Source organism: Argiope bruennichi, chromosome 1 (assembly GCF_947563725.1).
Source record: "Argiope bruennichi chromosome 1, qqArgBrue1.1, whole genome shotgun sequence".
NCBI lineage: Eukaryota > Metazoa > Arthropoda > Arachnida > Araneae > Araneidae > Argiope > Argiope bruennichi.
In genome coordinates, this window is record NC_079151.1 from 17112478 (window position 1) to 17125980 (window position 13503).

The 13503-nt window shown below is 29.8% G+C and overlaps 1 protein-coding gene across 1 annotated transcript in view; it reads left to right on the plus strand.

Annotated features, from left to right (window-relative positions):
- LOC129962625 (neuromedin-K receptor-like) overlaps window positions 1-7956 on the plus strand; it is a 92717-nt gene extending 84761 nt beyond the window's left edge. The window contains exons 3-4 of the mRNA XM_056076478.1: window positions 4523-4613; window positions 7849-7956. Coding sequence (XP_055932453.1) covers window positions 4523-4613; window positions 7849-7947 — 190 coding nt within the window. The 3' untranslated portion in view covers window positions 7948-7956. The remainder of the gene's footprint in view (window positions 1-4522; window positions 4614-7848) is intronic.
- The last annotated feature ends 5547 nt before the right edge of the window (window positions 7957-13503 follow it).

The window sequence follows — 13503 nt, forward strand, 5'->3', positions numbered from 1 at the left end:
AGTCAAACGAATTGTAGTCAACGAATTATTCAAAAACAAATATTTGATTAATCATTAAGAACTAAAATCTGTTTATATTCTTAGATTTATGTGTTATGTGTTAATTTAACTTGCTTATTTTTTTAATCGGCCATCTCTCTTAATAACAGTGAAAGGGTTTGTAATCAACTATTCTACTGATAGTAATAATTACATAAAGGGATAAAACTTTAGAAATATTAACGTATGGATATCGAAAATTATGTTTCACATAAGCATAATAATTTACATAAAATTTTACTTGTATTCTTACAATTATTAAAATTTTGAATAAAATCATTTCGTTTTAACTAGCTTTTAAGAATTCTCGTTAATTTTAGAATTTCAAAATTATATGCATATATTTCACTTTCCTTGCTCTTTTGTTTTTTGTAACGATTTCTTCTTAGAATTTTATTTAAATTGCAAGGTTGTTAAGAGAATTGAATTTTTAAATAATAATTAAATATTCTAGGAAGTACACCTAAATAATTTCTACCGTCTTGCCTTACGAAATATTAGCATAAAGCTGTGTTAGTTTCGGGAAGTTTTATTCTGTAAGATCAAAACTTGTATATATTATAAGCGGAAAAGAAAAAAGATTCAAAGAACTGATATTTTTCTTTTATAGCAACTTAGCTAATTCTGCTAAATGCAAATAAAGACTTGATCCTAGTAAATATAAATAAAGTACATGACATTCTAATTTGAATTCCCTTCATATTCAGTGAAAATATAATTTTTTCTTCTAATAAAGGTCTAATATATAAAGAAATGGTGTGTGTGTGTGTGTGTAAAACCACGTGTTTCTATCAGGAAAGACACCCATATATATGAACTTAAAAAACAATCATTATCTAAATATAAAATTTAATCCAAATCGTTAGAGCCGTTTCTGAGATACACAAAATAAATTTTTATATATATACAAGAATTTCTCGTTTCTTTTTTAACAGATTGCGATTACCAAATTTCTATGCTCCTTGTTAGATTTTTTTCCAAAACTGTTTACGATTGCTATTTGCTGCAAATGAATCCTTTTACATTCGATTTTTTTTGTCGATACTTGCTTTAACAAATCATATTTTTTAGCAGATTCAAAGCTTTATGCGCAGTCTGAGTAGATTTAATTTATGAGCCAAGCCACTGGATTTCTTTATATGAACATATTTTTTATTAACTGAAAACTGCAAGTAAGTGAAAAACATGTAACATGAGAACAAATTAAAAGACAATGTTTTATTTCTTAGAAATTACTACATCCATGAAATTGACCGATTCATTCTGTCTGTTTGATATAATTCCTCGAAATGAAATATAACCACTCTGAGCAATGATCCTGTACTTACTTTGATGTCTGCTTCTCACAGATCATATACATATTTCATCCTGTCAGTAGAATTCATTTTTCTTAGAAAGAAATTGCCTGCAAAGTATTTATGCAGCAAGCACCACGTCCCCTTAGATTCATATTCAATGGGCTTCAGGTACGGAAATATAACTGGCCACTTCAATGCTGCATTATTCATTTCTGATTGTAATATTCTGCACTATAACGCCTACCTGCTATATAAAGAGACAGCACACTTTGTAGTTGCAAACATCTCTTTACATTCGCAAGCGTTCAAAGCATGCCTTACATCTTTCAACAGAAACAGTTCAATGCAGAAACTTGCTCCGAGTTTATTGATGTATTACATTCCTTTTCTAATGCATCTTTTAAAATAAATATGGATGCTACAGTGGCGCAGGGTAGCGAGGATAGTGGGTGCATTCCGCCTCAGATGGGGGCACATTTTAGGGGCGGCAAAATTTCATAATAAATAATAATATCTTGTAATCTGAACTAAAAATGAGCTCTTTATAATTTGAATGAGAATAATTGTAGAAATTCGTGAGAATTTTTGTAGCTACGTAATTCGGCGGAAAAGTTTGTCTGTTGAACGGCGGCTATGCTACTAGATTCGGACTACTTTGACTGGAATCTAGACAAGGAATCTGTGGATCTCTATGATGGGTTTTCATAAGAAATAAATTAATTAATGTGGACCCCCATGGATTATTACAATTAATAGTGAAATCAGTAGGGGAAAATATTCTGCTCAATATCATAAAAATGCTGAATATTCCTTACACTTGCCATACGCAATGCGAACTTTGAGAGAATCTTTTTAAAATGCAGTTATTCAAAAATTATTCAACATCAATTATCAATACTTTAAGATTAACCAGTCTGATTATTTGGTCTATTGAGCAAGAAATATGTTGTGGTGAAAAGCTTATAAGCCAGTTAACAGTTACGAAACACGGGCAATTGCTTTTGTCTTGTGGTCTTGTTACTCGGTTGCGAACCACAAGGTCCCAGGTTCTATCCTCGTTCATAACTATCCGCTACATTGGTAACCTCAGACGATGAACCTTCAACCTTCATACGGCTGTTGTGGCGCCATCTACCCAAAGCAACACACACAAAAAAAGGCCGCAGCAACAAAAGCCGTCACATTCACTTGGTGCAACAGTGTCAGCAACAGCAGCTACTCACCCGCGCCCGCTCGACATAACGCTACTCAAATGGGTATGTGCGCATTAGAATCAACAGCTAATGCGTCACCACTCAACAGCCATATCGTTCGACTCACTAGAGGGAGAGTACTGTGGTGAAAAGCTTATAAGCCAGTTAACAGCTACAAAACACGTCAATTGGTTTTGTCTTGTTACTCGGCTGCGAACTACAAGGTCCCAGGTTCTATCCTCGCTCATAACTTTACGCCACAATGCCATACTAAAAATATTGATAGTTCAATAATAATTATTATAATAAATAATGTAATAAAAGAATGTTTTTATTAATAAAAGAATTTACACTTAGAAAAAATAAATTAATAAAATTTTAGTTAAAGGCAGAAATTTTATTTTTACTTCTATTCATTTTTCAGTAAAAATATATTGCATATCGTAACAGTATCATTGTGGTTCTAACTGGAGGTCAATTTGAGTTTGATATTCGATTCGATGTTATTCATTATGCATTTTTAGTTTTATGTAATAATAATTCAGTCTTGTCGCCGCATATCATAAATGTTACATATTACATATATATCGATAAGTGATACACTTGTAAGAGCCTTTGTAACAGATGCATTTATGATGCAGGGTGAGTTTGATTTAATCTGCCAAACGGCAGAGGATGACTGAAGAGCCCATGCGGAACATAACATGTCAGCCCGCATAATATATCAGCATAATAAGTCAGATATTATGCGGAACAAAATATCTCTTTCCATTTGCAAATAGGACAGATAAATTGAATATGCAACCTGTTGGAAAAAAATACTGATGTACAAAGTTTCTGATTAATCTACATGTAAAATAAAAACACCGTTTGAAAAAGAGGGGAAATCCTCTAAAATGAACAATTTTCATTAGAAAACCCAAATGAAAGTCAAGATAAAAGCTCCGAAACCTTGGTGAAATTCAAGATCGAAATTTTTCCAAAATCTTTAATAATGAATATAACAAATACAGCTCGAGCTACATTATGTAAAATTTACATACTCGCTACTCGATGGATGTGAAATGATAATCTGAGGTGAAAGGCATTATATGGTAATTGAAGTGAAATCATTATAATGATGAATGGTTGTCATTTTCCTTTGTCTTATTTTGCGCTTATTCTGTACTAGATCTGTGAATGTGTTAGCAATTCTGAATTTAATTATTTCCTACGTCCTGCATAGACCATTGTGGATCCAATTAAGAATTTTTTACGAATTTTTTTTCTATCCCTGATTTCTAATATCAGTGTTTATATCAAAATGTAGTATCATGATAGTAACATCAAACAATTTGATTATAAAATTACAGGAAATTCCGAGACCCAATTTCGTAGTGCTAAAATAAGTACAGAAATCAGGTTTTAAATATTTTTCTTCAGCCCTATTGATGAGAGTCAACATCTCTTATTACTTTAATTTATGAAGTTTATCATCATTAATATTTATTTATTTACTATGTTTCTATGTTATTAATATTATATTTCTTTGGTATAAATAATTATTACTTTTATGTTTATTATTACTTATTTTCCTTATTTATGTATCTTATCATTTATTACATTCCATCCAAGATCATGTACCGTTCAGTTTTACTTTTTTCAACTGAACACCTCCTTCCACCACATAAATGAAGTATTTCCAACCGCAGTGGTAAAAGATATCATCTTCTTGGCACTTACAATCTATTAGATATTTTCTAAATGCAATGAGTAGGAAAGAAAAGAAAAGGCTGAATTGACTTAGTACTGTAATTAATGGATAGAAATTATTTTTAATAGTTTCGAATTATAGCAATATTTTCTATAGACATAAACAGATAAATTTGGCGTTGATGCCTTTACAAATAAAACAGACATTTGAAGAAGAAATAATTCAGTTTTTTTTAAATCAAATTTTTTGATATTTCAAAAATTAATGCTAATACTTGATTCTTTTTTTTTCATTTTCAGCTACAAGTACATCAATCTCATCTGGTTCAGTTGCCATTTGTTGGCTATGAGCAACTCGTGCTACAATCCTTTCATCTACGCCATGTACAATGTAAGTTGAGCTTAATATGTTCCACGCTTACTTCTTGTAAAGTTAATTTTTTTTTAATATGAGCAAAAGGTCTATTTAGATCATTGATAGAATAGAAGGAAAGATCCTTTCAAAACTGCAAAGAATGCATCTTTATATGAAATATTGTTCTAATTTTATAGGGAATATATTTCTCTCTTCCAAAATGATTTGATTAGAGCAAATATATATTACATTGCAGATTACAAATGCCTCATGTGAAAGAGTAAAATCGGCCAATGATGGATATATTATATCCACCAAGTGGACAATTATATTTTATCCAAGTGGACAATTATATCTCAAGTCATAAATTCAATAATTTGTACTCACACATTCAAACTGAAATTATTTTCTTTGTGTTAATTTCATAGATGAAAAAAATCTTAAAAATGCATTCTATATATGATATTATATTTTTAGAGTAGATAGAGGATCGTAGATAATAAAGAAAGTGGGAAAAAAATAAGGAAATGGTGAATATCTTTAGTCATCAATTGAATAATTTCATGCAAACAGCGAAACAGAAGCTACTTTTTCTGTGTTAATTTCATAAATAGAAATTTTTTTAAAAAACAAATCCATTACATGGCGTATTATATATTTACTTAGCATTATCTGAAGAATTTTTAGTATATATATATATATATATATATATATATATATATATATATATATATATATAAATGTAAAAGCAATAACGAACGAAACATAAAAATAAAAACAATTCAATCAAGACAAAAAAAAAGTGCAAATGCAATATTCAAATATTTATTAAATTGTTGAAATGTCATAAAAGATTTAAAATATTAGATGAATGTATTCAGATGTTTTTAAATTATTCTAAACCACTATCATTATGAGTAGAATGACCACGAAACAGCGTGTTCAGCAGACCACACATGGAAAAAAGTAACAAATTAGCAATTGGATTTTTACAACTTCGAAACAAGGAATATTATGATGCAGAATGCATTGATTAGAAACTATATATTGGGCATTTTTATAAAGAATTTCATTAACTGCCTAAAGAGAAAATAAATATTTATATTTAAAATTGAATTTACCTGGAACTCATTTCAGACAATTATGTGATTCCATAAATATATTTAATCGTGTTAACGCATTTAGATTGTAAAGAAACCTTATTCGCATGTTATAAAGAACCTGAGTGTGATATCTCCGATAAATAATATATAAACAGTCGAAATGAAAACTCTGCACTTCTTTCGAGAAGGTCAAAGCGTCATCAAATATTGTTCTTTTAATCCATGCAAATGTGTTTTAGAAGTAAAAAATAAATATCTGTAGAAATAAACGATTGAAAGATATATATATATATATATATATATATATATATATATATATATATATATATATATATATATATATATATATATATATATATAAACTTCTTGCATGCTAATAAGTATTGTAATAGTGCTATTTATCGTAAATTTCTAATTGAATTTGTTAAAAGCATTATGGATGGAGGTTTCATTTTGGAGAGGTTCAATCTGTGTTTAGTTCACTGACAATGAATCAAATTAAAATAGCTGGTGATAAAAATAGTAATCGAAATTTCTGCCTGAGTTGACAATTCAATAGGCCTCTAAATCACACATTTTTCTCATGTTTTTTGTAAACAACTTCGGATTTCTGCTGAAAATAATATCACGTTTCTACACAATATATCCACTAACGCTTGTTAGACAATAATAATAAAATAACACTGACAGCCTACAAGATATATTAAAAATTTTTATTACCAAGCATTTCTGTAGGCGTTAGTAACTTTCGACTTAAAATAACCTCTAATAAGATTTCTAAATTGGTATAAAATTTTTTGAAAATTTTTCTCCGTAGACTTTTATGTATTGCCACATGATTTTAGATCTTATATAGAATTTCTCCTCCTTCCCACTTCCAAAAACGTTCTATTGGCACACGAGTAGGCGATAGCAGATTAATTTCTTTTATCTGAAAACTTAAGGAAATGAAAAATTCATTCCCCACTGCTTTTTTCCATTTACAGTTTCCGAAATATTGATGTAAGGTAGATAGTGGAAAAAATTGTACCGACGAAAGCTATCCGAAAGGACCACAAGCTTAGATATACAAACAATCTAAACTAAGATTTAAAAATCACTTTTCAGTTCCCCAACTTCTAAAAGGTATGTCATATCACTGACTCTCCGACCCGCCTCGAGGGCACACGCAAAAAAAACTGACTGACCGGACCGCCGCAATAGTAACACTGGCGATAACGGTGTTTGAGTCCTAAGGGCCATCACCGGCCACTAAGAAAGTACGTCCGGTCATCGATGGTAGGAGTCAGACCCCCACCTTTTTGTGTACCCTACTGGGTAACGAGAACCAACCACCATGCCGGAAGCTTGCCATCCTCATTTCGAGGTACCCCTAGGGGAGAACTTCTAAAGGATATCATCAGCTTTTGAAAAACGTTTAATATAGAAGCTGTTAGCCATGATGAGATGATCATTTACTTAATTTCTATCCCATTTCTAGCTTCAATCATAAGGGAGCTTTAGAGAAATGAAAATATTATTCTTATTAAACTGGATGAATGAACTCGGCAGAGATTTTCATTCTTCCTACACTGACCGCCTCACTTATCATTTCAAATACAGCTAAAATTACTAATTATAGAATGGTTTTGGGTTCTAGAGACTATAAGCGAGAAAAATGTGTAGAAACGTTCCCAAAATCTTGCTTTGGCTATAATTACAAGTTTCTTTCATAATTTAGTTATATTAACGTCCCATTTTTAAAGCAAAACTAGGGATATTTTGGAAATGAACTCGTCATTTTGAACATCGATCAGATGGCGAGGACGACACCGGAACTGGAACCCTCCCTTTCCAAACTTCCATACCACATCACAGGGAGGACAAGTTTCTTTCATAAGGAATCTATTAAGTATCTTTCATAAAGAATCTGTCTAATATGTATCCATACAATATAAATTCTGATTCTAAAAGAAAAAAAAAACCCATTAAATAAAAGCTCTTTGTTGATTGACTACATATTATTGTAAACAAACAATTTCATTGACATTTATTTACCTTCTGTCCAAAATAACGTCTTACGTGCACGCGATAATACAACATTGAGGAGGGAGGAGGAAAGAATAATGACAGGAGTGTAAGAATGTTTTCTTCATTTCACTCATTTAGCGTTTTCTTTTATCTTTCAGAAGAGATTTAATGCAGAATTCAAGAATCGATTCGGGCGCTGCTTCTCTATTTTCCGCAAGCGAAGGGCTCTCGACATCTCATCGGCCAGATATGGGTGAAGCGTCAGGTTCCAGATGCATTTTATCTTCTCTGTTTGTTTTACATCTGAAATAAAATGTTTGTGATGAAAAGTCAGAGTCAACAGCCATCTCCATTTCTATTAAACAGACTTGACTCTTCAAGCAATATATTTGTTTTAAAAGACAAGACCTGAAAAACAATTTCTTACTTTTTCCATTCCTTTATCAGTTAGGACTGGAATTGAATGTTTTTCTCCTTTTTAATTTTTAAATGTCTTTTTAACTAATGAAAATTGTTTTCAAAATAGTCTCAATGTTTGTCATTTAAATGATGTTCGGGAAAAGTAAAAATTCATTTGGAAAATGTATCAAAAATAAAATAACGGTGTTTTAAATTCTTTTTGTTTGCCAGATTTCGTAGTTTTCTTCTTTTCTTTCTTCCCTACAGATTTCAATAAATATTTACACCTTATCGATTCGAAAATATTTTTACTGTTTAAATTATTAAAAATATCGTATTAAAAAATCAATTTCGTTTAAAGCTGAAAACTGAAATAATTATCCATTAAAATAACTAATGGATTTTTCCAATATAAATTAAGGAAATGGAACTGATTCTCCATTCAAACTAAGGAACTGGAATAAATTCTCTCGCTTTATGAGACTTTTTTTTTCAAAAGAATCGTAAGGTGGGTTAATCATTTAACGTCTATTTGTTTTACTTTTCATCTGATTAAAAGAGACCAAAAATAGGAAATCATTCAGATGAAGAATTTTTACTATAGTAATAAGAGCATATTTCAAAGAATAATTTCATTGAATTTATTTCTTTCCAAAATAAATTTCAATTGACTGGTGTCGATAGAAACCGCAGTACAAATGAAGATATCTATGCAAAATGATGTGCCATTTCTTGAAGTTTCCCTTCTATACCTAATTAAATTTTTGTATTAAGATAAAGAGAAAAATTTTGCGCAATGGAATCTGATATTTGAATATTTAATCAACAGTGTCAACTAGATATTTTTGATAGTGTTATTGAATTAAAGTCGCAACCCATTTAAAATACAAAAATTTTATATTTCAGATATTTAAAAGAATTCACATTTTAAGAGTACAATGGGAAAAATACTAATTCCTTTAGAATATAAATCACGTATAAAGGTTTTCATTGTGAAAGACAAATAAACCGAATATATTGTATTAGGGAAATTTATTTCGGAACTATCATATTACTTTCTACGTTTGACTTTAGCATTATTATATCAAAGGCAGAATAGAAATGATCCAGTATATAAGTTTTGCACGCCTTTTTGTCAATTGAACAATAGATAGACATAGTTATGTAATCGAAAATCAATTTACATTTCGAGGATTGCGGGTTGATTATTTAGAAATGCGCTAAACAATAGATAATCTGTCAATCAAAATTCAAGTGAACTGCAATTTGTTGTCCAACATGCTATTTGGATTACGATAATTAATTTTGGAAAATTTCAGCTTTATTCTTTTCTCTATATTGTTCAGAGTAAACAGCAAAATTAATCTTTCGCAACGATTTCTCGTCAATTATCTGGCCAACTACACCCAATTATCTCAAAGTGAATGAAATGTTGAAAGGAAAACTAAAAACAAGATTCCGAGGGATTATGTTGATTAGCATTATGATTATATAATTCATTTGTGAATTAATAAAGAATAAACAATCTTAATAATTACCACGGTTTAAGACTTGAAGTCCAATTTGCTATACTAAACCTTTAATAATGAATCTAATGTTTTTAAAATGGATGAAAATGCATTAAAATAATCTTTAAATTTTCATAATAGCTATTTATCAAAATACTAAAAAATACCCCCACCGTATTATCCATAGTAAAATGAATGTCAGCGAAATCAGAAACTCTTTAACAGAAAATAAATCTAAGAAAACGAAATAAAAAATAAATAATATTTACTTACTTATTTATCTTCATGGCAATGATATTGCTTATTGATCAATAGGCGAAAACCACTGTTGTAGTCTCGCCAAAATTTTCTCGCATGCTGTCCAATAAGGGTGCATTTATGTTTTAGACGGATGTTTTCCTAAAAGTTTAAAACCAAAAATTTGACACAGAATTACAATTGATGTCACAAAATCACATATCAAAATGGACGTATTTAAGTCATTGCGCTTTTGAGTTATCGCGTTTGCATGGTTCTGAAAGTAAAAACGAAGAGACGGTCAACCTCTAATTGGATTTGATTCAAACTTTGTTAGGTGTTTATATTATAAATCCGTGAACCGAATTTTGTCCATCTACTTCTTTTCGTTTTGTAGCAATGGCTTTAACTTGTATTCAAACAACAATACTATATAATCCTCAGCATAGATTTAGCTCAACTTTTGATAAAAATCTAAAAAATTGACGTGAAGACAACATGACAAATTCCACCCATCTAGCTCAAAGCGTTTTGGAATTATATTTGTAACTAGAGTACAGATATTTTTCAAAAAATGTGCTTTTTGAACTCAGGAAGGTCTAAAAAGTGGCGGTTCTTCAAAATCTATAATTCGAATTTTTTCACTAATATATTTCCTCTATAATATACGAGACCATAGAAAAAAAAATTGAAATATACCAACCTCTAAGCAGAGTTGTATTAGTAAAAAAATTTGCTGAAAAATTGAAAATAATATATTTTAATGTTTTATTTAAATAAATAAATGACTTCTGTCCGTCTAACCAGTTTTAAATTGTTATGTAAAAAACGTTGGAATTAGATTCAGATTAATATCCAGAATTAATTTATTTTGGAATTGGTCTTATCAAATGAAGGCGCTCAAAATCATGAGAATGAAACCTAAGCTGGTACATCATTCTTAAGACTTTTACGCCACACAAACGCGAAAATTTATCAGATTTAAAGCACAAGTCACCATGTATGGTGCTCTATGTTCTTTATTTTTCATACTTTTATTTAATAACAAAAGCGAAAAGAAAGAATTAATTTCTTGATTCAAATTTAAAGTGAATTTTTTTTTATCTTGATTTTATTCATATATCATCAGCAATGAAAAATGATATTCTGTATTCGTAGAATCTTCATTTAACTGTAAAATCAAAACAAGCAATACGGCTAAACTGATAAGTTACCATTCAAAATTTTCAATTATTTTCTTTTACATGAAAAGTTTTGCAAAGTCAAGTTTTATGAAATTGAAAATAACAAAAGAAAAAATTTCATTAAATTATTTTCTAAAATTTTATTATCGGGTTTCATTTCTTGTTATCATTATTGTGATGTCATTCAATATAATCTCGGAAAGCAAACGATTCAGTTGAAAATAAAATCGATAGAAAAGGATTTTTTAAAACAGCATAAAAATGTGTATTCATTCATTCATTTTCGACGAAACATTGAGTTTCTATTGAAATGTCTTTTTTATGAATCGTTACTTGACGAAAATGAATGGATACGGTATAAAAGTATGATTTCATACTGATTGAATTATCAAAAGATTTCAGTTATTTTTTTATTTAATTTCATTTGTTTCATGCTTTTAAAGGTGAGAATCTGTAACCGATTTTTCTTTTTCCTCTTTACTAAAAGAGTGGGTCAATTTGGTAATGAGTTTCAGGAAAATTGGTAACAATATTCTATAACGAAAAAGTTTTTCAAAAGCACACTTTTGTAATTATGTTAAATCACAATAAATATTTTTATACGTAAAATCTATAACTTAAAGATAAGTTACAGGTCCTGGAGAAAATGATTATCTAACAATAAATATTCAAAAAAATTTTTAATTATCATTAAAAATTAAACTACATAATGCAAATATATAAATGCAAATAAATATGAAAGCCGAATTCTGATTTATTGAGAGTATTTATACCATTGCTTGAAGATATTAACAATTTTTGCTTAATGTCGAGGGCCAATTTGCCATTAAATGATTGCTTTGGGGAACTAAAACAATGGGGTATCTATTCATTAAACGAAATAGTCACTTTTAATGGACAGACGCCCCTTTGTTATTACTTCACTTCTGTCAATAAATTTTGAATTGCTATATGAATTTAACTATGCCTATAAATGTATTTTTTAATATCTTAATGAACTTTTGATGCTTGTAACTAAAGTTTAATATATGTTTCTGAATATTTTTAACCCAATTTAATTATTTAATTTAAATGAATAAATGTTCCCTTTATACGATTACCTCGGAAACTGGTTATTTAGATATAGGATATCGCAACATCTGCAGCAATTAATGAATCATGTAAATAAACGATTTCGACTTTATTTGAAATTTTTTCCGACAGTTCAATCATGAACCACGTGCATTCTGTTAAATATTACCGAACCATTGAAAATAACGAAAATTAGTGGAATCAATTGAAGAAATTTTCGAAAGCTGTTCTAAAGAAAGAAGAAATAATCTGTTTGGACGGCATTTGTGTTCAGTATGAACTGTATTATTTATTAACAAATTTAAATAATTTGCGTTTAAAACTTTCTTCATATATCATATTTCCCATTTGTTCTATTTTCCTCATTTTCTTTACCAGTTTCATTTGAATGCTACATTTGTCTTTTACATGGGCAACATGTGGATTCTGTTGCTCTATTCGAGATGCAAAAATACTTTAAGAGACAGAAAAACAAAATATTTTTATACAGATATCTGCTAAACGAAACCTTGGGAACTGGACAGCCCCATTAAAATGAAATGTTTCAAATAAAAATAATAAGACAATAACTAACCACCATAGCATTCCAGCCTAGTTATTCTAACGTTCTATTTTTAAAGCAACGCTATAGCTGTTTTAGGATGGACCTCATAATTTCCAAACATGACCAGATGACGAGGACAGCACCTGAGCTGCCAGCTCCTTCTCCAAAGTTCCGCTCGAAACCAACGAGACGTCATTTCACCCTGACAGATTTGGCGTACGCCAGTCCCATTTGTATGGAGAATCTTCCGAGGAATCGGGTCTCGAACCTTAAGTCCAGAAGCCAACCTTACCACCAAGCCAATAGTATTACAATTAAGCTCTTTCCATTTATTATCATAAACAAGAAAACGTGATCTGTCGACAAGCAGGGAATGAAATAATAATATAGCTAATGCTCATATTGCATCTAATAAGGAGAAACGTTGGTGTCTCGAAATCTGACGCATTAAACAACATAGTGACGACGAATCCGTATTCTTCATCCTTGGCAATTCATTTAAGAATTTGAAATCACAATTAACATATTTTATTTGTTCTAATAGGGTTAATGCTAGATTTCTTTCAATAACATTAAAAATTCTAATTGACTTTCGTACAAACGAGCTCTTTTATAATTACAATCTGGGGTTTTCTTAATTGATTAATTGAAATGTGGTGAGAATGTAATTTTTGGCAACAAAGTCCTTTATCCCTTAAAGCCGAAAGAGTTCGTTCAATAGATTTGAAAAAATTTAGAAATTGGAGAAGTATCCGAAGATACTGCTTATTAGAAACAGCTTTTTTGAATAAACATTTTGAAAGAAGAACATGACTGACGATCGAAATGAAGTGTTGCAAAAAAGTTTGACGTATGAGTTGCATATTTAGA